This window comes from Lepidochelys kempii, chromosome 3 (assembly GCF_965140265.1).
Source record: "Lepidochelys kempii isolate rLepKem1 chromosome 3, rLepKem1.hap2, whole genome shotgun sequence".
In the NCBI taxonomy this organism is placed as follows: Eukaryota; Metazoa; Chordata; order Testudines; family Cheloniidae; genus Lepidochelys; species Lepidochelys kempii.
In genome coordinates this window covers 164,128,329-164,150,844 of record NC_133258.1, presented here as the reverse complement: position 1 = coordinate 164,150,844, position 22,516 = coordinate 164,128,329, and the positions used below count along the sequence as shown (strand labels likewise).

The 22,516-nt window shown below is 41.3% G+C and overlaps 1 protein-coding gene across 1 annotated transcript in view; it reads right to left on the bottom strand.

Annotated features, from left to right (window-relative positions):
* USH2A (usherin) overlaps positions 1–22,516 on the bottom strand; it is a 571,967-nt gene that overhangs the window by 281,616 nt on the left and 267,835 nt on the right. The window contains exon 31 of the mRNA XM_073338913.1: positions 15,760–15,921. Coding sequence (XP_073195014.1) covers positions 15,760–15,921 — 162 coding nt within the window. The remainder of the gene's footprint in view (positions 1–15,759; positions 15,922–22,516) is intronic.

Here is a 22,516-nt window from a genome sequence, read left to right as displayed (position 1 = left end):
GCAAGATCAAATATTTCTATTCTGAATGTAACATAGATCCACTCTGATACCATCCTAAGTTCAAACAAGAAGTATTTTATCTTCTACTGCTCTTTATCAAGTACTTATTCCAAACCACTCTAATTTATATTGCCCCAATAAATCTCAAAGGATATTTGTACAAAATTACATATTTTGATGTACCTACACTGATAGAACCTTCAGGCACTCACAATAAGGATTATTATGGAAAGATCTCAAGTTTCACTGATTAATAGCAAACTAGAATAAAAAATGAGTGGAGATATACTCCTTGATACAGGACACAAGGCAGAAGATTATCACCAGAATGAAAATTCACTTTTCCTTAGATGACGCTTTTTCCCCTTAAGTCTGCTGACCTTGTGCTGTGCAGTACTTTACTGAAATGCTTAAACAACAGCAGCATTGTTAAATTATGAATCCAGATGTTGATTTACATGCCATCATATACATTGCCAGCAATGGCAGAAAAAAGAAATCAATATATGAACATTTAAGTTGCATCTACAATAACAGAGTACAGTATTTGCAATGCTGCCATCACTGAAATAGTAATGAACTCCGTTTCTCATCTGCCTCATGATAGTCATCTTAAAAGATTTTGAGTTTTTGCATTACTTAAAGAACACTAATCTGATATTTTCCTTACATGCTTCCATTTATGTTCACTTAATTTTAGTGCTTATGCATTATTTATTTTCTTTGTAATACATCATCTTAAATTGTTACTATATTTATATGGTATGAATCTGTATGATTGGTATGAATATATCTATCGTATAAAAAAAACTTTTGAGGCCAAACTGCAATTTAGATCAGAAGTGGATTATCATAAAAATATCATATTTTAAAGAAATAGTGAAAAGTCTGATGAAGTTCAGTACCAACTAAATGGCTATAAAGTTTTATGTAAACAATTTGGGTGGTAGGTGTAAAAACGTAGGTTAAATTCTTGCAATGATTCAACAGGAAAAGAAATCTGCCAGAATTCCTTTCATGATTTTTGAGACACATCAAGCTGCAATCTGACTTGATTTATGCCCTGCAAACGTTTTTTATTGCATAATTTAGGAAAGGGGGCAACAGATTTGGAAAATACAAAAATCCTCTTCCAACAGTCCAAACTGTCATGTATTTTTAGAACTAAAATCACATCTAACTTTAAGATTCTGTAATGTTCAGATATGTATTGTTCACCATGAACAGATGAGAACCAAAAGTGCTGAGAACAATGAAGGAAAGGCTGCTCCTGTATTATTTCTAAATCTAAATAGAAATAGTTTAGTGATATTAACTGGTAAAATAATCTGGAACTATTTTTAAAAGTCATTCTCAGATTTTTCACCACAAATTTACAGAAACAAGAGGCCTGAACAAGCATCCATATATCTGGATGCTCATGCAAAGTTTACCAAATGTCCAAACCTCTGAGGTTCACTCGCTGCTAAAATTGACAGAATGCAGATTTCCAGTCTCTCAAACAATTAAATTAGTTTTCAAACAAATTAATTTATTAACTATCCAGTATGTGCTGGGAACAGTACTGGATGTGCAACTCCAAAGAGGGATGGAGATTATGAGTGAGGATCCAGTGCCAATAAAAAATTTTAAAAAAAGACCTAAACCTTCTCCTGTGAGGGTCACTAGTAAACATCCATTCACCTATTGGGAGCAAGAACTGTCTCAAATTCACCCTCATGTAAGCAGATGCAACTCCATTGACTTCATGGACTGATTTTGATCCTTTAGAGCAAGCAGCCCTGTAATATTCTCCATGTGCCTTCCTGGAGAAGAGCATTACATGCAGAAGTGTTATACTATCACTGTTGGGCGTCCAGTGCACTTGCCTGTTGTGTTGCTACCATCCATGAACATTTCACTGGTGTCACTGGAATGTTAGGACACACACAGAACACATTCAGTTGTGCAGGTGGTGCAATACATGTGGATGCACCTGTAATATTCAACACCCAAAGGGTTAACAGCCAGCAACAATTGTCAGTATGTAGCATAGCTGCTTGTGACATCTAGTAACTTACTCCAATTGTAGTTTCTTTTACTTACACATCGATTTGTCATAAATGTTTCTAGTACTCGTTCCCATTCCAGTGATGTAAATTAAGTGCTATATATTCACTGACAAAAATATTTGTCGTTTTATCCTGGATCATTTCATAGTCCCAAAAGTTCATTTATAAATTATTTTTCATGAAATTGAAATTCTCTCACTGATTCACGTGAAATTTTAAATTTTAATGAGTTTCAATACAAAATTAATCTTTGCAGAAAGAAAACGTCCAATTTAAGAAGTTTAAAAAATGTGGAGATCTTTGCGGTTCCCCAACTTTTTGAGTGAACATGGACTGATTTTCATTGAAAAATGGGCATTATTGTGAGTGAAAGCAACAAAATTCCAACAGTTTTTCATTATACTAGATTCTTTTCCAAAAACACCCCACCCCTGCAAAAATATGCAAAATCCTCATATTCACCAATGTGAGTAAGGTGTTCACAATCTGTTCTTTTGTGAATATTTTGCGGAGCCCCACATCCACCAATCTCTTATTTTTGTTCTTTGGGGGTTGTCAATTATTTTTAAATGTTCAATAAAGCCCAAATTTTAAAAAAAGTTTACTCTCTCTAAAAGAGTTAATGGGAACACACACATATTAACTGAGGAAAGCAAAACCAGAGTTTAGTCTTAAGTCTTGATGTCAAATATAACTGTCCAGTTTCTATCACTGTGAAGATAAGTGCAAATTTTCAAATTTGGTTACCACATGTAGGCATCTGAATCCGTATCTAGGCACCTAAATAAGTGGCCCAGTTGATTTCAGACTGAGGGAGGATACTCAACACATCAGAAATTCTAAGACTATAAGAACATAAGAGTTAGAATCATAGAATCATAGAATATCAGGGTTGGAAGGGACCCCAGAAGGTCATCTAGTCCAACCCCCTGCTCGAAGCAGGACCAATTCCCAGTTAAATCATCCCAGCCAGGGCTTTGTCAAGCCTGACCTTAAAAACCTCTAAGGAAGGAGATTCTACCACCTCCCTAGGTAACGCATTCCAGTGTTTCACCACCCTCTTAGTGAAAAAGTTTTTCCTAATATCCAATCTAAACCTCCCCCACTGCAACTTGAGACCATTACTCCTCGTTCTGTCATCTGCTACCATTGAGAACAGTCTAGAGCCATCCTCTTTGGAACCCCCTTTCAGGTAGTTGAAAGCAGCTATCAAATCCCCCCTCATTCTTCTCTTCTGCAGGCTAAACAATCCCAGCTCCCTCAGCCTCTCCTCATAACTCATGTGTTCCAGTCCCCTAATCATTTTTGTTGCCCTTCGCTGGACTCTCTCCAATTTATCCACATCCTTCTTGAAGTGTGGGGCCCAAAACTGGACACAGTACTCCAGATGAGGCCTCACCAATGTCGAATAGAGGGGAACGATCACGTCCCTCGATCTGCTCGCTATGCCCCTACTTATACATCCCAAAATGCCATTGGCCTTCTTGGCAACAAGGGCACACTGCTGACTCATATCCAGCTTCTCGTCCACTGTCACCCCTAGGTCCTTTTCCGCAGAACTGCTGCCTAGCCATTCGGTCCCTAGTCTGTAGCTGTGCATTGGGTTCTTCCGTCCTAAGTGCAGGACCCTGCACTTATCCTTATTGAACCTCATCAGATTTCTTTTGGCCCAATCCTCCAATTTGTCTAGGTCCTTCTGTATCCTATCCCTCCCCTCCAGCATATCTACCACTCCTCCCAGTTTAGTATCATCTGCAAATTTGCTGAGAGTGCAATCCACACCATCCTCCAGATCATTTATGAAGATATTGAACAAAACCGGCCCCAGGACCGACCCCTGGGGCACTCCACTTGACACCGGCTGCCAACTAGACATGGAGCCATTGATCACTACCCGTTGAGCCCGACAATCTAGCCAGCTTTCTACCCACCTTATAGTGCATTCATCCAGCCCATACTTCCTTAACTTGCTGACAAGAATACTGTGGGAGACCGTGTCAAAAGCTTTGCTAAAGTCTAGAAACAATACATCCACTGCTTTCCCTTCATCCACAGAACCAGTAATCTCATCATAAAAGGCGATTAGATTAGTCAGGCATGACCTTCCCTTGGTGAATCCATGCTGGCTGTTCCTGATCACTTTCCTCTCATGCAAGTGCTTCACGATTGATTCTTTGAGGACCTGCTCCATGAACTGGTTAGGTTAATGGAGGATAGGTCCATTAATGGCTATTAGTAAAGATACGATTTGGTCACAGATTCCGTAACTTTAAAGAACCTCCATGACTTCTTTGGCTTCATCCCCCTGCTGCAGAGTTGCCATACTAGGTCAGACCATGGTCCATCTTGCCCAGTATCCTGTCTCCAACAGCTACCCATACTAGAGCTTCAAAGGGAGTATACACAGAACAGAGCAATAATGGAGTGATCCACCCTATCTTCCACTCCAAGCTTCTCGTAGTCCGAGGTTTATGGTCACCCCGAGCAGAAGGCTGCATCCCTAATCACTTTGGCTAACAGCTAAGGTTAAGATTTTGTCACAGTTAATTTTAATACAGGCATGGACAGGTCGCGGGCAATAAACAAAAATCTACAGAAGCCCACAACCTGCCTGTGACTTTTACTAAAACTAACCAGAGTCCTGGGGTAGGGTTGACCACCGGGGGGATTGAAGCCCAAGCCACATAAGGAGGGGAGACTGACAGCTCCAGCCCCTGTCCTGGTCACAGTGGCTGCAGCAGGGGGATGAAGCCAAAGAAGTCATGGAGGTTCTTTAAAGTTAGGGAATCTGTGACCAAATCGTATCTTTACTAATAGCCATTAATGGACCTATCCTCCATTAACCTAACCAGTTCTTTTTTGAACACAGTTATACTTTTGCCCATCACAACATCCCATGGCAATGAGTTCCACAGATTATTGTGCGTTGAGTTAAAAAGTACTTCCTCTTGTTTGTATTAAGCTTGCTGCCTATTATTTTCATTGGGTGAGCCCTGGTTTTCGTATTTTGTGAAAAAGGTAAATAACATTTCTCTATTTACTTTTTCCACACCATTCATTATTTTATAGACCTCTATCATCTCTCCCCTTAGTTGTCTCTTTTCTAAAATAAATAGCCCTAAACTTTTTAGTCTCTCCTAATATGGAAGCAATTCCATACCCTTGATCTTCTTTGTTACCCTTCTCTGAATGTTTTCCAGTTCTACTAGATCCTATTTCAGTCAGGGTGACCAGAATTGGGCACAGTATTCAAGGTAAGAGCACACCATGGATTTATGTAGTGGTATTATGATATTTTCTCTCATTTTTTTTTAATCCCTCTCTGAACAGTTTCTAACATACTGTGAGCATTTTTGACCACTGCTGAGCCGTGAATGGAAGTTTTCAGAGAACTATCCATGGTGACTCAAAGATTTTTTTTAATGGGAACAGCTATTTTATAACCCAACATTGTATCTGTATAGTTGGGATTATTTTTTCCAATGTGCATTATTTTGCACTTAACATTTAATTTCATCTGTCATTTTGTTTCCCAGTTTTGTGAGATTCCTTTGTAACTCCACATGGTCTGCTTTGGACTTAACTATCTTGAATAATTTTGTATCATTGGCAAACTTTGTCACTTCTCTATTCACCCCCTTTTCCAGATAATTAATAAATATGTTGAACAGCACAGGACCCAGTGTAGATCCTTGGGGGACCCCAATGTTCGCCTTTCTCCATGGTGAAAACAAACTATTTATTTCTACATTTTGTTTCCTGTCTTTCAACCCATTACTGACCTATGAAAGGACCATCCCTCTTATCCCATGACTACTTAGTTTCCTTAAGAATTTTTCAAAGGCTTTCTGGAAATACAAGTACACTATATCAACTAGATAAGCTTTATCCACAACCCCAATCACTTATTTAGGTGCCTAGCTTTAGGCACTCAAACTACAAGAGCCCAAAAAAATCCCCCATAAAACTACTTTAATCTCAGTGGCTGATGTCAAAAGAATCAGTAGTTTCAGTCCAGTTATTAGGGGACAAGCACCTACAAGAACCACCATCACAACTTGCACCATTGTTAGCAGAGAGACTGTCACCTGAATGAACATGAACTATCTTCTCACCCTTGGTTAACATCATCTAAAGTAATTTAAATGTAAAATGCATGGGGCATAATTTGCCTCTCACACCATATTTGACTTGCTGTAACTCCACTGACTTCTTTGGAGCTACTCTTAATTTACAAAGGTGTAAGTGAGAGGGGAATCAGCCCCATGATTTGCAAGGAGACCACTGTATTTAATTTTACAAATACAAACACACTGCAGGTAGATGAATATTTGGCTTACAACCTCTTTTTCAGTATGCAATATCACTCAAACAGCATTTGATATTTTAAACTCTCCTATCCAATCTACATATTTGTGAAGGGAAAATTAAATGACGAGTGTCTTACACATTTCTTACTATGACAAACTCTTGGTGTAAGATCACAGGAAAGAAAGAATCTACACAAGGTCTTTGAGCGCATAAGGGAGATAGGACTAACTGTTAAGGATAAGAAGTGTCAAATAGGCCTAAACAGAGTGACTTTCCTTGGACACCAGGTGGGTCAAGGAACTATCAACCCCCTACAGGCCAAAGTGGGTGCTATCCAAAAGTGGCCTGTCCCAAAGTCAAAGAAACAGGTCCAATCCTTCTTAGGCTTGGCTGGATATTACAGGCGATTTGTACCACAATAAGCCAAATCGCCGCCCCACTGACAGATCCAACCAAAAAAAAAAACAGCCAAATGCCGTTCAGTGGACCGAAGAGTGTCAGAAGGCCTTTAACCAGCTTAAAGTGACATTCATGTCTGACCCTGTGCTAAGGGCCCCAGACTTTGACAAACCGTTCCTAGTAACCACAGATGCATCCAAGCATGGTGTGGGAGCAGTTTTAATGCAGTAAGGACCGGATCAAGAATTCCATCCTGTGGTGTTTCTCAGCAAGAAGCTGTCTACGAGGGAAAGCAACTGGTCAGTCAGTGAAAAAGAATGTTACGCCATTGTCTATGCTCTGGAAAAGCTACACCCATACGTTTGGGGATAGCGTTTCCACCTGCAAACCGACCATGCTGCGCTACAGTGGCTTCATACCGCCACAGGAAATAACAAAAAACTTATTCGGTGGCGTTTAGCTCTCCAAGATTTTGATTTCGACATCCAACACATCTCAGGAGCTTCTAACAAAGTGGCTGATGCACTCTTCCATGAAAGTTTCCCAGAATCAACTGGTTAAAATCGTCCTTGAGATGTGGAAAATAATGTTAGTCTTTATACACTTGGTAATATATCTAGAGGTGCATGTGTCTTATTAAGTCTGTTTTTTCCTAGAGTTCCAGGAAGAAATCACAACCAGTGTTTCACCCTATATGTGATTTGGGGGGCATGTCATAAATATAAAGCGAAGGGTAACCACCTTTCTGTATACAGAACTATAAAATCCCTCCTGGCCAGAGGCAAAACCCTTTCACCTGTAAGGGCTAAGATAACCTCGCTGGCACCTGACCAAAATGACCAATGAAGAGACAAGATACTTCCAAAGCTGGGGGGAGGGGGCAACAAAGGGTCTGTCTGTATGATGCTTTTGCTGGGAACAGATCAGGAATGCTCTTCAGAACTCCTGTAAAAAGTTAGTAAGCAATCCAGCTAGAAATGCGTTAGATTTCCTTTTGTTTAAATAAGCTGTGCTGAATGGAATGTATATTCCTGTTTTTGTGTCTTTTTGTAACTTAAGGTTTTGCCTAGAGGGATTCTCTGTGTTTTGAATCTGATTACCCTGTAAGGTATTTCCCATCCTGATTTTACAGAGGTGATTCTTTTACCTTTTCTTTAATTAAAATTTCTTCTTTTAAGATCCCGATTGCTTTTTCATTGTTCTTAAGATCCAAGGTTTTGGGTCTGTGTTCACCTATGCAAATTGGTGAGGACTTCTATCAAGCTTTCCCCAGAAAGGGGGTGTAGGGCTTGGGAGGATATTTTGCGGGGAAGACGTCTCCAAGTGGTCTCTTTCCCTGTTCTTTGTTTAACATGCTTGGTGGTGGCAGCATAGGGTTCAAGGACAAGGCAAAATTTGTACCTTGAGGAAGTTTTTAACCTAAGCTGGTAATAATAAGCTTAGGGGGTGTTTCATGCAGGTCCCCACATCTGTACCCTAGAGTTCAGAGTGGGGAAGGAACCCTGACATTAATTTGTTAGTCTCTAAGGTGCCACAAGTACTCCTTTTCTTTTTGCGGATACAGACTAACACAGTTGCTAAACTGAAACCTCACATTTTTGAGTGACTTTAAGTCTTGTCAAGGCTTGAGATTGATAGACCTGGAAGCTTAATGCCTCCCTTTTCTCTGTTCACTGAACAGATCCAGAATGGGTAGCAGCAATGCACTTTCCCTGCATCGCCATATAAATGTGCCTTTTTTCTATTCTTTTGGCTAATCCATTGCTATTAGCTTTGGAGAAAGCTATTTGTTAAAAACAGTTTGTGTTTGGCTATGTGGCAGATTTGGAGGTGCCAATCCCTTTTGTTTTATAATTTGAGTTTTATTTTATTATTTTAATTTCTAGAAACTGGTGCCCAAATAACCTGAGAGCTCAGCAATTCAGGCAGGGTTAACATGAGTTCTCTCCTGGCTTGCTGTGTTACCCAAATCTGATTGAAGGACAAGGATTCCAAAAGCTTGTCCAGCTGTGGTTTTATAATGACACCATTAGGTTTTGCTCCATAATCAAGGCCCCTAAAAGTCTGTGTAGCTCCAGGCTTAGTATCTGCAACAAGGTTAACTGAAATCTGCAGCAAGGATAACTACTTTAGCAGATTGTATCAGCAGGAAATATTTAAACACTATTTAAAAGGATTTTAAATAAGCAGATTTTATTTAACACTACACTAATGCACTGCAACAGAAAATGATACAAGAGAGCTGCTACAAATAAACATAAATGCTTTCCTCCCCGGCCTCCGGATCTGTACAGTTAAGTCCAATGAATGGACTAGAGTCTTCCATTTGAAGTTGAAACACAGAAATGACAAAAAGAAAAGGAGTACTTGTGGCACCTTAGAGACTAACCAATTTATGCCACAAGTACTCCTTTTCTTTTTGCGAATACAGACTAACACGGCTGTTACTCTGAAACAGAAATGACAGACTCAGACAGTCCCAATTGCTCTTTGGTTTTGTGCCTGCTGAATCTGCATTCTGGGTCTGAAGAATTAATTACACTAGTACAGGTCATTGGCAATGTCAGTTCAGGTGTATCAAATGTGCTTTCTTATATATATATATATATATAGAGAGAGAGAGAGCGTTTAAGGGAAGCCTACTCTCCTTCCATAAACCTGGCGTAATCTGCCCTCTAGTGCTGGGTGCAGCAATAAAACTATTTTGGGTTTTTTTATAGTGCTCACCATAATGTTTAAGTATTTTGGCCCATATGAAACCTGCAGCAGGGATGATGCTCTTTTTGTACTGCTTTGGGAAGTATGTTGCTTGCTGTACTGCCTTATGATCTGGATGTGTCATTCAGTCATATGGGAATGGTGACTGTCAAACTGTGGTCCATTAGAGCAAGACCCTGAAAATGACAACGGGACTTCAGTTCCTATCTCTTGTGTGTAACATGGGTAGTAGTATTTCAGGTGAAGATAAATATTTTATTGCTCATGTTACTACAGCAGGTGCCAATACTTCCAGAACAAACTAGAGTCTTAAATTCACTAACTGGATGCCAATGTTATATTGATGTTGAATCACTCTTTGGAGTAGGTGAAACAGAAGACTTGGCTCCTTCGGATATTTATGTATATTATACTACATCTTTGAAGATAGGAAACAGTCCCACACTGGCTCCCACAGAAATACTACAGTATCTATCAATTGTAAGCTGTCAGGGCAAAGATTGTCTCTTCTATATTTCTACAGCACCCAGCGCAATGGGGCTCCAATCTTGACTGCAGTCTTTGGGTGATACCATGCTATTAAATATTTAATTAGAATAACCACCACAACAACAATCATATGATCTAACAGGCCTTTTCCTCTTTGTGATACCCTGCCTGGCAATCAAACTCTGCAGTTCAAATGTTTTCTGGATTTCCCTTCATTTAAGTCATGTTTAATTGTGCAGTAAATAAAGTGTTGACACAATTGTGACGGAGTCCTAATAATAAACGCAAAATCAGTCATTTTAAAATTATCTGTAGAATTATATAAGTGTGGAAAGGACAAAGAAAAGTTCAAAAGTGTTTCCTGAAGAAGTATGGCATTTGTGCCATCGCATATATTAAAGATACTGTTAATCATTGATTTCAAGAAAATAATTCATATCAGTGTTGACTAATTTTGGGTGCTTCAGTTTCTGAACATCAGACATAGTGGGCCTGATTTTTAGAGATGTTAAACTCACCCCCCCATCCCTATTATTAATTATAGAATTTAACAAGTCTCCTCATTCTCTTCTCCAACTCTGATCCGTCTGGTCTTAAAATCTGCCTTTCAGCATTCAAGTTCAAGAACAACTTGAGCCTAGGGTTGCCAATTTTCTACTCACACAAAACTGAACACCCTCGTCCCACCCCTGCCCCACCCCCTCCATCCCCCACCCACACCCCCGGCGCTCGCTCTCCCCACCTTCACTCACTCACTCATTTTCACTGGGCTGGCTCAGGGGGGTGGGGTGCGGGAGGGGGTGAGGACGCTGCCTGGGGATGCGGGCTCTGGGGTGGGGCCAGGAGTAAGGGGTTTGGGGTTCAGAAGGGGGTTCTGGGCTGGAGTTGAGGGGTTCAGAGTATGGCAGGGGGCTGCAGGCTGAGGCGGGGGGGTTGGGATGCAGGGGGGTGTGAGGGCTCTGGTGGTGGGGCTGGGGATGAGGGGTTTGGGGTGTAGGAGGGTGCTCTGGGCTGGGATCGAGGGGTTCGGAGGGCGGGGGGGGAATCAGAGCTAGGGAGGGGGTTGGGGTGTGTGGGAGGGAAGGGGAAGGCCCCAGCTGGGGAAGTTGGGTTTGGGGTGCAGGAGGGTGCTCTGGGCTGGGACTGAGTGGGGAGGAGGAGGGGAGAGGTGGATCAGGGCTGGGGTACCTTGGGGCTCAGGACGGGGGCAGGTGTGCCAGCTCTGGGTGACACTTGGGGTAGGGGCAGCGCGCAGAGCCCCCTGGCTGCCCCTATGCATTGGAGCCTGAGGGGGACACGCTGCTGCTTCTGGGAGACGTGCTGCGCAGAGGCTAGCAGGAAGGCTGCCAGCCCCTCTGTGTGGTGCTGCCAACTGGACAGTCAATGGCCTGGTCAGTGGTGCTGACCAGGATCTCTTTTCAACTGGGTATTCCGGTCCAAAACCGGACATCTGGTCACCCTACTTGAGCCAGCCAAACTGTTACTTATTCCTACAGGCTAACTTCTTCTCTCTCTTTCTAAGGATTACCCTTGGTTTTATACTCCAGAGACTCTAAATGATCAAAATTGACATATCACAGACACCAGAAAAGATTATTAGTTATTATTATTTGAAATTTAGCTGTAGAAAGCTAGCGAATGTGAGCCAGATCTGCAGCTATTGTAAACTGGCACAGCTCTATTGAGCTAGCTGAAGATCTGGCCCTGTGATTTGTTTGGTGAAGTATACCTTTCCTGAAATACTGCAAACACTATTCTTTCTTACTGTGTGGCAGAGAAAATAACAGTTTCAATCAGATGAGTATTAATAGGAATATTTTTCTTTTAAGGATTTATAGAGTCATTACTATATGCAAGAGAAATTAAATGAACCAAATTTGTTAGCAGTGTCAAGTATGCCTTACTGGAGAAAATGCAGACTTTTACATCCTCAGTGTGCTCAGTGCCAAAGTTGGAGATTACACTCTACATAGGGATGGAAATATAAACATTTTGTGTGTCATATATATCTACAAGTAATGTCTTTCTTGGCTTCACCAGGTTAGAAGATCAAATGTGTTTCGCTATAGAAAAGACGACTATTTTCACTTCAGGCTTTTACCAGAAACTTTTCTCACAAAGGTAGCCAACTGAGATGACACGGGAGGGAGAAATTTTGCTCATATTTTGACAATAAACCACCACTAGCAATCTCCTCGGAAAAGTTTGTGCTACATTATTATTTCTTTGCACATTATAAGCTCTGCTGGCAGCCATGCCTAGAGTTAAGGTTGTTTGACACTTTTCGTCATAAGACATAGTTTTCAGTTGTTTATAGTTTTGCCAAATTTAACCACTTGGGCTGAAACTTTCCATGCTGAGTGTCTGCCTTGAGTGGATTTAAAAAAAATGTTTTGGCTAAAATAGGTCAGCCATTCATGAGAATGATGTTAGAGAAAACCACATTGTTTTGCTAATTTGAAAAAAAATCTTACAAATGTTTCATTAAGAAGCTCTAGAGACTCCATGCTCTGGTGAGGGGTGTTTCCTGGGGGCCAAAGAGGTGCTTTTTGATGTCCGTAGGAAAATCCATCCAATTTGGGCAAATTATAGACCTCTGAAAAACCAGTATGCACATACTCAGTGGAAGCCAACAGCACTAACCTTCACACCCAAAGCAAAAAAAAAAACACAACCCCAAATAAAACAGGCAGGAGAGACAGACAGATACAACACTGGAGAGTTTCAGAATCGGGCTTTGAATCCTTTGATTTTATCACTGTACAGATATAGCCTTTGGAGAAGAAAGATTACTTTGTGGCACTTTGTAATGACCCCTCCAGCTACAAAGGAGCAGATTGCGGGCTCTGTAAGGAAACAAAGGCCCTTTTGCTTTAGCAACAAAAATGACATTTCTTTGATTAAAATTAGAGCCAAGCATAAATCTGGACTAGAAATCTGAATAGTCCTGAGCCAGAATGGCTTGGATTTCTGGTGACCCAAATCCCAACCTTCTGCCTGAGATCAGATTTCTTCCCCTGGGCTCCTTCCACATTTCCAGCACCTCAAGCAAAGTGAGAAATCAGCTGCATGATAAAGGTGGCACAGAAGCAAACAGTGATACATGTCATGTCCCATATGGTAAGAGAGAATAAGAAAGTGACTCATGTTCCACCAGTTCAGATGAGGAGACTATCAATCTCCTTCATTTCCATTTAATATCAATTAAAAAGCAAGAGATTTACAAGTATGGCGCACTCTTGGTGAGAAGCAGGGACCCCACTGGAAGAATCTTTATTGACCACTTATTGGGTCTTACTGAATGGGGCAATGGTAGGGGCTTCTGCATGGAAGAGGAGACCTATTTAGCCTACAGGCAGTGAACTGAGCTGGTCTGCCCTCTGAAAATTGTCTTTGACTCTATCAGAGTTGCAGTCAGCTAGGCCCATTTTGGTGAAACTGGGTCCTGCTGTCTCTGGGGAGATGTGGAGTTTCTCAGTAGACCTATCATTATATTTTCTACAGTAATCAAATTCAGGGACTGAAACTGTAAACCGTTGCCCATTTCAAAAAACAAATGGAAACCAAACTTACCTTAAGGTATTGAAATGTTCATATAAATGTTTGTGCCAGGAGCAGAAACAGAAATGCTATATTACCATGAGAAAGGTGGTTCTTGCGTTATTTCCAGATATGACCACAAAAACAAAGTATTAAAAATGTCATTAAAAGTCTGTTCTTTAGGCCAGTTTTACAGAACCGGGTCTGGCTGGAAAAGCCTCAGATAAGCATCCAACATTTTTGATGAGCCAAATATTGAGCCTTTTTAGAGTAGCCTACCCTTAATTGCTGGTAGGAAAATTATAAAAATTATCTTGACTGCAGTTTCAATAGATAACCCTTCATTAATCTTAGCTAGTAGTTATCAGTCACGATGTAATCTGATGTGTGCTTTTCAAAAAACCACCAGAATGGTGAACATATTCCAAAAGTGTTTTTCACACTTTTCAATTTATGACCATTTTGCAACTACATGCTACGGGGCAGAGCACGACCCTAGTAAAATCATCAGCACAAATCTTTCAATAATATTTAAGCACATGTATTTCTGCTTCCAAATTTTTAAAAATAATGTTATGGGACAGTAATAAGAGATTAATGGAGATCTTGAAAAAAAGATAAATGGTACTACAAGAATACCGGGAAAATGGGCGAAGGGAGGGGGGTGAAACTAATTGAACCTATATTTTTGATAAATATTTATTTTTTGCAGCAGAAAAATGCATACTAGTTTAAGCTGTCATTATGCTAACCTATATCCTATTTTTCATATTATTAGTAATATATAATGTGGTAGTTTATATTCAAAAATAAAACCAGAATGTATGTACCTCATGTATTTATCCAGAAATACAACAAGGTTACTATGGTTACAAAAAATCCATTACCTTTGAATACAGAATGAAAAAGTTTGACTTAAAGTGTGTGCTATTTATTATAGCAAACATCAACAGCCTTCAGGAGGTTTTCTAACTAGATTCATTTTTCAGTGTCAGAACTGACCCACCGCACTAGCAGCTTATGGCCTGTGCAAATAAAAAAAAATTGAACTATGCATTTTTAAAAATGTTTTGTACTAACTCAAAATGCAGGCCTTTGAGGTCTTATAGTATGCTAAGGTGTTATAGTAAAAAGAAAGTAAGACCCTGACCCTCCTCTATCCTGGGTAGATTCCAATTTTAAAATTTTTCTTGGTTTTACACCTATCTACAAACATGTACAAAACTGTGACTGGCCTAGACTATTCCTTTTGCTGCACAAGGCTACACATAGTTCATTATTTTTATTGTATGATAATCCTGAATGAATGATTTGTGATACCTTGATAAAACATAAGGTTAAAGTGAAAATAAGATGTCACATGACTGTACATCAATACAAACAGCCAATGAGGGTCATGGAGCTGCTATGTAATAATCTAAGAATGCAGATATGTAACATAGATATTGAGATAGACCTTACAAATTATATTGGAGGAAGTGAAATGTTTATTATATGCTCAAATTCAATGGGGACTGTGCAGGAAAGCAACACAGATAAGGCCATCCAGGCACACCTTTGAAAGACAGTGGGGAAAACTAGTAGCTTGGGGGATCTCACCTCCTATCTCCAAAAAGTTTCAAGCCTCGTTTTGCCAAAGCTGAAAGTTACCGGATCAAAGGACTATAAAAAGTTAAAAGGTGACGTGATTTCTGTAAAGGGGGGGTGACAAAAGGACTGAGCAAGATTTAAAGACTCCCCGAGGCAGGGAGGGAGTATACTCGTTTGTGAATTAAATGAAGAGATGATCACCCAGACAGAGAGAGGCTCTGTGGAGGAGTCTATAAGGAAGCTAGATCTACCAGGATCACCATGTGGAAAATGGCTAGATATCCTGTAAGCTTGATATGTATTTGGTCTGTTTTATTATTACAAGATCTGTTTCTCTCTTAAATTCTTTTGTTCTAATAAATACTTTGCTATAAGAAGGGTGTCTGGTCACTGCTGTCATTGCTCCTGAAGGGAAGAGAACTGCAGGCTCCAAAGATACATCAGGCCTGCTGAGGCAATCACAGTTAGGACTTCGGGATGGCAGTTCACAATGCATACCTAGAGCAGAAGAACCACGTGCTTTCACCCCAACACAGGTGACAGCTACAGGCCTGAGAACTGAAAGGAGGGTGCATTTGACGAGAAAAAGGAAGGGTTAGCTGTGCAGGTAGCCCAATGACTGTGACATACCCATCTTAGGAGTCACAACTATATAACTCACCTTTGACAATGTATTTAGTTCCATTTCCAGTGTAGATTGATACAGCATCCATGTATAAAGCATACTGTGTTATAATACCATTTGGTCTCTTTGGAGGACTCCAACTCAATAGTAAAGAAGTTGGAAAGGATACAGCTGCAGGTGGTTGTACGTCTTCAGGGGCTGGAAAATATTATAAATAAATAAATAAATACACGTTGTGTATACATAACTATATATTGTAATGTTTTGGGCCAGCCACACAGACCCCTGCAGAAGTCACAGAGGTCAACAAATCCCGTAACTTCTGTGATAACCAGGGAGCCTTAATTATTATATTATTATGCACATGTAACTTTAATTCTGGTGTTTCCTAACTTCTGAGAGCTTGACTTTGCAACAGTAATAGCGCTCTTTTAATTAGTTTGTGTGTATATAGTAAACTAGAGGTTGGCAATGGCTAATAGTTATGGGTATGCCTACACAGCTCATGGCAGCAAGTCTCCTCACCCAGGCTGACAGATTTGGGTTTCCAGGGCTTGTGCTAGCACTCTAAAAATAGCTGTGTAGAACAGCTCTTTCAAGTTGTGGCTTGTGTTGGAGCTCGGGCTTTGAAGTCCACCTCCCTCCCTAGGCTTCAGAGTCTGAGTGCTGGTCTACACTATGGGGGGGAGGGGAAGGTTTGAGCTAAGTTATGCAACTTCAGCTACATGAATAATGTAGCTGATCTCGACGTACTTACATCTACTTACCATGGTGTCTTCACTGCGGTGTGTCAATGGGAGACACTCTCCCGTTGATTCCCCTTGCACTTTTAGTTGAGGTGGAGTACCGGAGTTGATGCTAGAGTGATCAGCGGTCGATTTATCGTGTCTATACTAGAAACGATAAATCGACCCCCCCCGCTGGATCGATCGCTGCCCATTGATCCGGCCGGTAGTGTAGACAAGCCCGGAGTTCCAGCCCAAGCTACAACTTCCAAGAGCTATCCACACAGCTATTTGTGGAATGCTAGCCCAAGTCTCTCAACCTGGGCTGGGAGGCTCACTGCCATAGCATGAATAGACATACTCTCAAAGGACCAGTTCTGCCTCTCCTACAGTGAGTTAAACCTTAACTCCACAGCAATACCTTTGAATATCATAAGGGTGGCAGAACTGGGGCCTTACTCACTCTGGCAGGAATATCTGGTAATTTACAAGCTCTATTTTGGCAATTTAAAACAATAACCAGCAGTGGCTGGCAATATGCAAACAATATAAAGTAATGAATGTTTCAATTGGGAAAAAGGGATAGCTGGAAAATATGATTGATGCCTGTCTTCTGTATCATCAAATTATTATTATGAGAATGCACCAAAATACCCAAAAATAGAAACTCTACACATTGACTGTGTGTTCAGTCCTTCAAAGAGATAAAACACATGTTCCTCATGGCCTTATTGAATTTCTCTGTGGAGAAAAAAGAATCTATTCTTATGTAAACCTTCCCCATGTGAAAGTATATCCTCAGAAATGAGCATTTTTTTCTGAATCACATAGAATTCCTGTATTAGCTAGTACGTTTACTAAGATGAGCAAATAAGAAAAATAATTGTAAGGAAACTTGTAATATACAATAAAGCAAAGATATGATAATATTGGATTTCCTTACATATGGCATTGTCTCCATTAACAGTTTTTTTTCCAGAGGAAGCCCACAAGTAATGTAATTGTCATTGACAATGAAATGTGTAATAAGTTATGAATTCACTAAAATATCAGTTTGTGTATTTAACAATATCCTACAAAACTATAATTGGACTTAAGGATTTAGAACTGGATTGATACTCTTAGTAGATATCAAACGATTGACATAAAAACAATGCTCAAATAATTACAGGTGGCAAAACCCCTCAGGATAAGCCTAGCAAACCTGCTTATTTTGGTAAAATTTTCTTTCATTGTAAACATTTAGCCTACAGGCTATTTGAAGTTCCATCATACGTTTCAAATTTGATGAATCTTCATGGGACATCACTAGCTGATTCATGTGTCCTATGACTCAGAGCAATGGAAGAGAAAGAGAATATTTTTTCTCATGGTGAAGCCATCTCACTCTCCCACCATTTGTAGTCTAGCTGACCATGACACAGTAATGGGGAAATAGTAAAAAGTTTAGGGTGAGATTTTCAAAAGCTCTCAGCATTTGCCGTAGCTCACGAAAGCTCATGCTCAAATAAATTGGTTAGTCTCTAAGGTGCCACAAGTACTCCTTTTCTTTTTGCGAATACAGACTAACACGGCTGTTACTCTGAAATCTGATCCCCCTGAAGTTCACAGTAAAACCCACAGAGACCTCTGTGGGAGCAGAGTTGCAACAGCACTAAGAGCCTTTAAAAATACCACCAGCCTAATTTAGGTTTGGTTCAGTTTAATGCTTACCCAAAGCTTTGACTAACTTTTTGATTCTGCAAAATTAGGCTAGAAATCTCAGAAGGATGACCTTTCTCAGGATAGTCCTGGACTGACTGAAAATCAGAATGGGTATTTGAAAATCTCAGAAACAAAATTAAAGGAAAATTATATCCTTACACAGAACAACTCCACTGAAGTCAATGGGAGTTCTTGTCAAGCACCTGATGACAAATTTATGCCTTTAGAACATAAGAATGGCCATACTGGGCCAGACTAACGGTGCATATAGCCCAGTATCCTGTCTTCTGATAGTGGCCAATGCCAGGTGCTTCAGAGGGAATGAACAGAACAGGGCAATTATTGAGTGATCCATCCCCTGTTGTTCCCTCCCAGCTTCTGGCAGTTAGAGGCTTAGGACACTCAGAGCATGGGGTTTCATCCCTGACCATCTTAGCTTATAGGCATTGATGAACCTATTCTCCATGGACTTATCTAATTCTTTTTGAACCTTCACAATATCCCATGGCAATGAGTTCCAAAAGTTGACTGTTTATTATGTGAAGAAGAGGAAGTTACTCACCTTGTGCAGTAACAATGGTTCTTCAAGATGTGTGTCGCTATGGGTGCTCCATTGTAGGTTTGCTTGCGTCCCTGCACTGCTGATCAGAGAACTTCGGTAGCAGTGTCCGTTAGGCCCTCACATGCATGGTCTCTCCTCATGCCCCGGCACATGGCTAACCACTGCACACAGGCTCATCCTCCTCAGTTCCTTCTCTACCACAGAGTCATTGACAAGAACTGAAGTAGAGGGGAGGAAGGTGGCTTGTGGAGCACCCATAGGAACACACATCTCAAAGAACCATTGTTACTACACAAGTTGAGTAACTTCCTCTTCTTCTTCAAGTAGTATCCCTACGGGGTGCTCCACTGTAGGCAACTCCCGAGCAGTATCCCTGCTGGAGACTGGGGCTTCGGAGTCGAGTCAGTTACAGATGACAGTACTGTGGAGCCAAAGATGGCATCAGAGGTGGAGTCCCCAGAAATCGCATAATGTTCTGCGAAGGTATGGACAGATTTCTGTTGTGGGGACATTATTGAGGAAGGCGACAGATGAGATCAACCTTGTGGAGTGTGCGAGAATATCATCTGGAGGTGTCATGTTGTGAACCTGATAACATTGTCTAATGCAGTTTGAGACCCACGTGGAAAGTCTCTGGGCTGATATTGCCGAGCCCTTGGATCTTTCTGCAGTAGAAAGGAAAAGCCTAGGAGACTTCCTAAAAGTCTTCACCCTATCCAGGTAAAAGGCCCGGGAGCTCCTAACATCTTGCGTGTGCAGTATAGCCTCCCTGTTATCATGGTGCGGCTCAGGGTAAAAAGTTGGAAGGTGGATCATTTGGTTAATGTGAAAAGGGGTGGTCACCTTAGGAGTGAATTTCAGGTGTGGCCTGAGCGTGACCTTGTCCCGAAAGAATACCATGTAGGGAAGATGTGCCATCAGAGCTGCTATTTCCCCTATTCTCCTAGCCACGGTGATTGCCACCAGGAAGACTGTTTTCACTGACAGGTGTGTAAGTGAACAGTCGTGGGTTTCAAGGGAGGTCTAGTCAGGCTTTTCAACACTAGATTTAGATCCCATGTAGGGGTGGGATGTCAGGGTTGTGTAAAAAGGTTTACTATACCCCTGAGGAATCATTTTGTGGTTGGGTGTGATAGCTTTGAGTAGCCCTCTGCTTGTTGGTGGAAGGCTGTTATAGCCACTAAGAGAACTTTGATTGAACTGAGAGATAGTCCCCATTTTTTTAAGAGTCAGTGCACAGTCTAGGATCTTTAGAAGAGTAGTGGATGTTGGAGAAATTTGTTGAGAATTACACCAAGCCTGAAATCTGGATAATTTTTGGGGGGCAAATACAGTATGTTGTGGATTTTCTACTATGTAATAATACCTCTTGTACCTCCTCCGAGCAGGAACTCTCTGTGCATTTGAAACATGAAGGAGCCAAGCCTTGATGCAGAGAATCCCAAGGTTGGGATGTAGAGTACATCCTTCATTCTATGAGGGGAGGTATGGAGTGGACTGGAGAGAGATCGGTGGGCATGTCGTGAGCTGTGACAGGTAAGGGTGACAATTCTGTCTCAGCCGGTGGGAAAGCAATCAGTATGACATGTGCACCTTCTCATTTTATTTTTAATAGGACTTTTGATAGTATGGGAAATGGAGGAAAGGCATAGAGAAGGTCCCTGTCCCAGGGAAGAAGGAGATCATTGCCCAGGGAATGATGCCCCATCCCTGCTCTGAAGCAGTTACATGGACATTTCTTTTTCAATAAAGTGGTGAACAGGTCTGTGATCAGTGTCCACCACCATCTGAATAGGCTGTGAAGCACTGCTGGGTGCATCGCCCCTTCATGGTCATGTGGGAACCTGTGACCGAGACTGTCCGCTATTGAGTTTTGTGTGGCCGGAAGGTGGGCTGCTGATAGTGTAATGTGAGAGATGCACCAGTTCCATAACGTTAGTGCTTCTGCACAGACGGAGGGTGATCTGGCTCCTACCTGTCGATTTATGCATGCTATGCTATGCAACATGCATGCTATGTTGTCTATTAGGACTCTCGTGTGTGTTCCCTTGATCAGCAGGAGGAAGTGGGTGCAGGCATTGCTGACCGCCCTGAGCTCGAGGAGGTTGGTGTGGAGGCATATCTCCATGGACAACCATTTGCCTTGTGTTGTAAGGTTGTTTAGATGAGTGCCCCATCCTATGAGGGATGCGTCAGTGGTGAGAAGTACCAACAGGGAAGTTTACAAAAAGGGGATCCCTTTGCAAATATTTCCTATTTTTTTCCACCAGGGAGTTTTTTACCTTGGTGGACAGTGACAGAGGTTTATCTAGTCCGTTTCTGTTTAGTCTGTAGACTGAGCTGAATCACATCTGGAAACACTGCATGTGAAGCCTGGAATGAGGTATTACCACTGTGTCAGCTGCCATATCCCCCAAAAGTTGGAGGCAGTGTCTGAGTGATATTTGGGGGCTGTTTTGTATTGTCTCAATGAGCATAGCTCAGTAGAGGAACCTGTGCTGAGGTAGGAGAGCTTTGGCCTGTAATAAGATGAGATCAGCCATTATGAATTCCAGGCGTTGTTCCGGGATGAAGGTTGATTTCTGGGTGTTGATCTGTAGGCCGAGTTCTGTGAATAAGTCTACAGCAGTTTTGGTAGATTATAGATTTCTAATGAGTGGAGAATGGCCCTGAAATCTTTAAGGGTATAGAGAGATGCCTCAGTATTCTCCACAAACAGCTCAGTGCCTTCAAAGCGAAGGTCTTCAAGAGTTGTCTGCACCCCTTTAGGGAAAGTTGTAACCATGACACACATTGCATGACCACTGTCGCTGTATTGGCCACATCGAGGACTGATTGGAGAGTTGTTTTGGCTACTAGCTGCCCTTCCTGGATGATAGCATAGAATTGGTCGCACAGTGACTCTGGGAGCTGATCAATAAAGCTGTGAGTTCTGAATAGTTGACAGTCATACTTCGCTGTTAAGGCTTGATAGTTTGTGATTCAAAATTGCAATGTGGCTGAAGAGCAGGGCCGGCCCACAACATTTTGGCACCTGAGGTGGGGAGCTCAAACACCACACCCCCTCACTTGGGCCAAAACTTTGAAAGGTTTCAGTTCTGCCTTCTTCCTGTTCTACTACCTGTTCAACTACCTGCCCCAAAAAAGGAGAACTAACAACTTAAAATGCCTTGTTCAAAAATTTTAAGTAACACTTAACTTTCAAATGCCTGAACAGCAAATGTAACTTTTCTTGTCTGCTTAGTAAACACTGGCATTTTTATCTGTTTGAATAATCAAAGTGGTGCTTTCCATGCCTTCTTGGTTGCAAAGATTTGAACTGCTTCCTGCTGAAGGTCCACAACAGTCTGGGCCAGCTCATGCTCTACTGAGATGGTTGCAAGGCCAACCAGCCTCTCCTGTGTCATTGTGGAGCATAGATGTGTTTTTATTAACTTCAGTTTGGAGAAGCTGCGTTCTCCACTGGCAACTGTTACAGGAAGTGTTAGAAGTATGCGCAGAGCAACAAAAGCATTTGGAAAGAGGGTGGTCATCTTCTTTGTGCACATATATTCCAGAAGAGCCTCCAGCAGGAGTTGATCTTGCTGAAATGTATCTTGAAAGGGCTTTCAGTTCATCACCTAAATCACTCGCATCAATATCGCGCATGTCATCATGTGTCAACACTGTCTCTAGTGCCCTGCGTTGCTGGTGTAGGTCTTCTTCAGGTATAGTGAGGAGTTTTGGAATATCATACAACATCCCAAATATATTGCTGTGTTCCTTGAGCTGCATGAAACGTTCTTCAGCTGACTGTATTGCA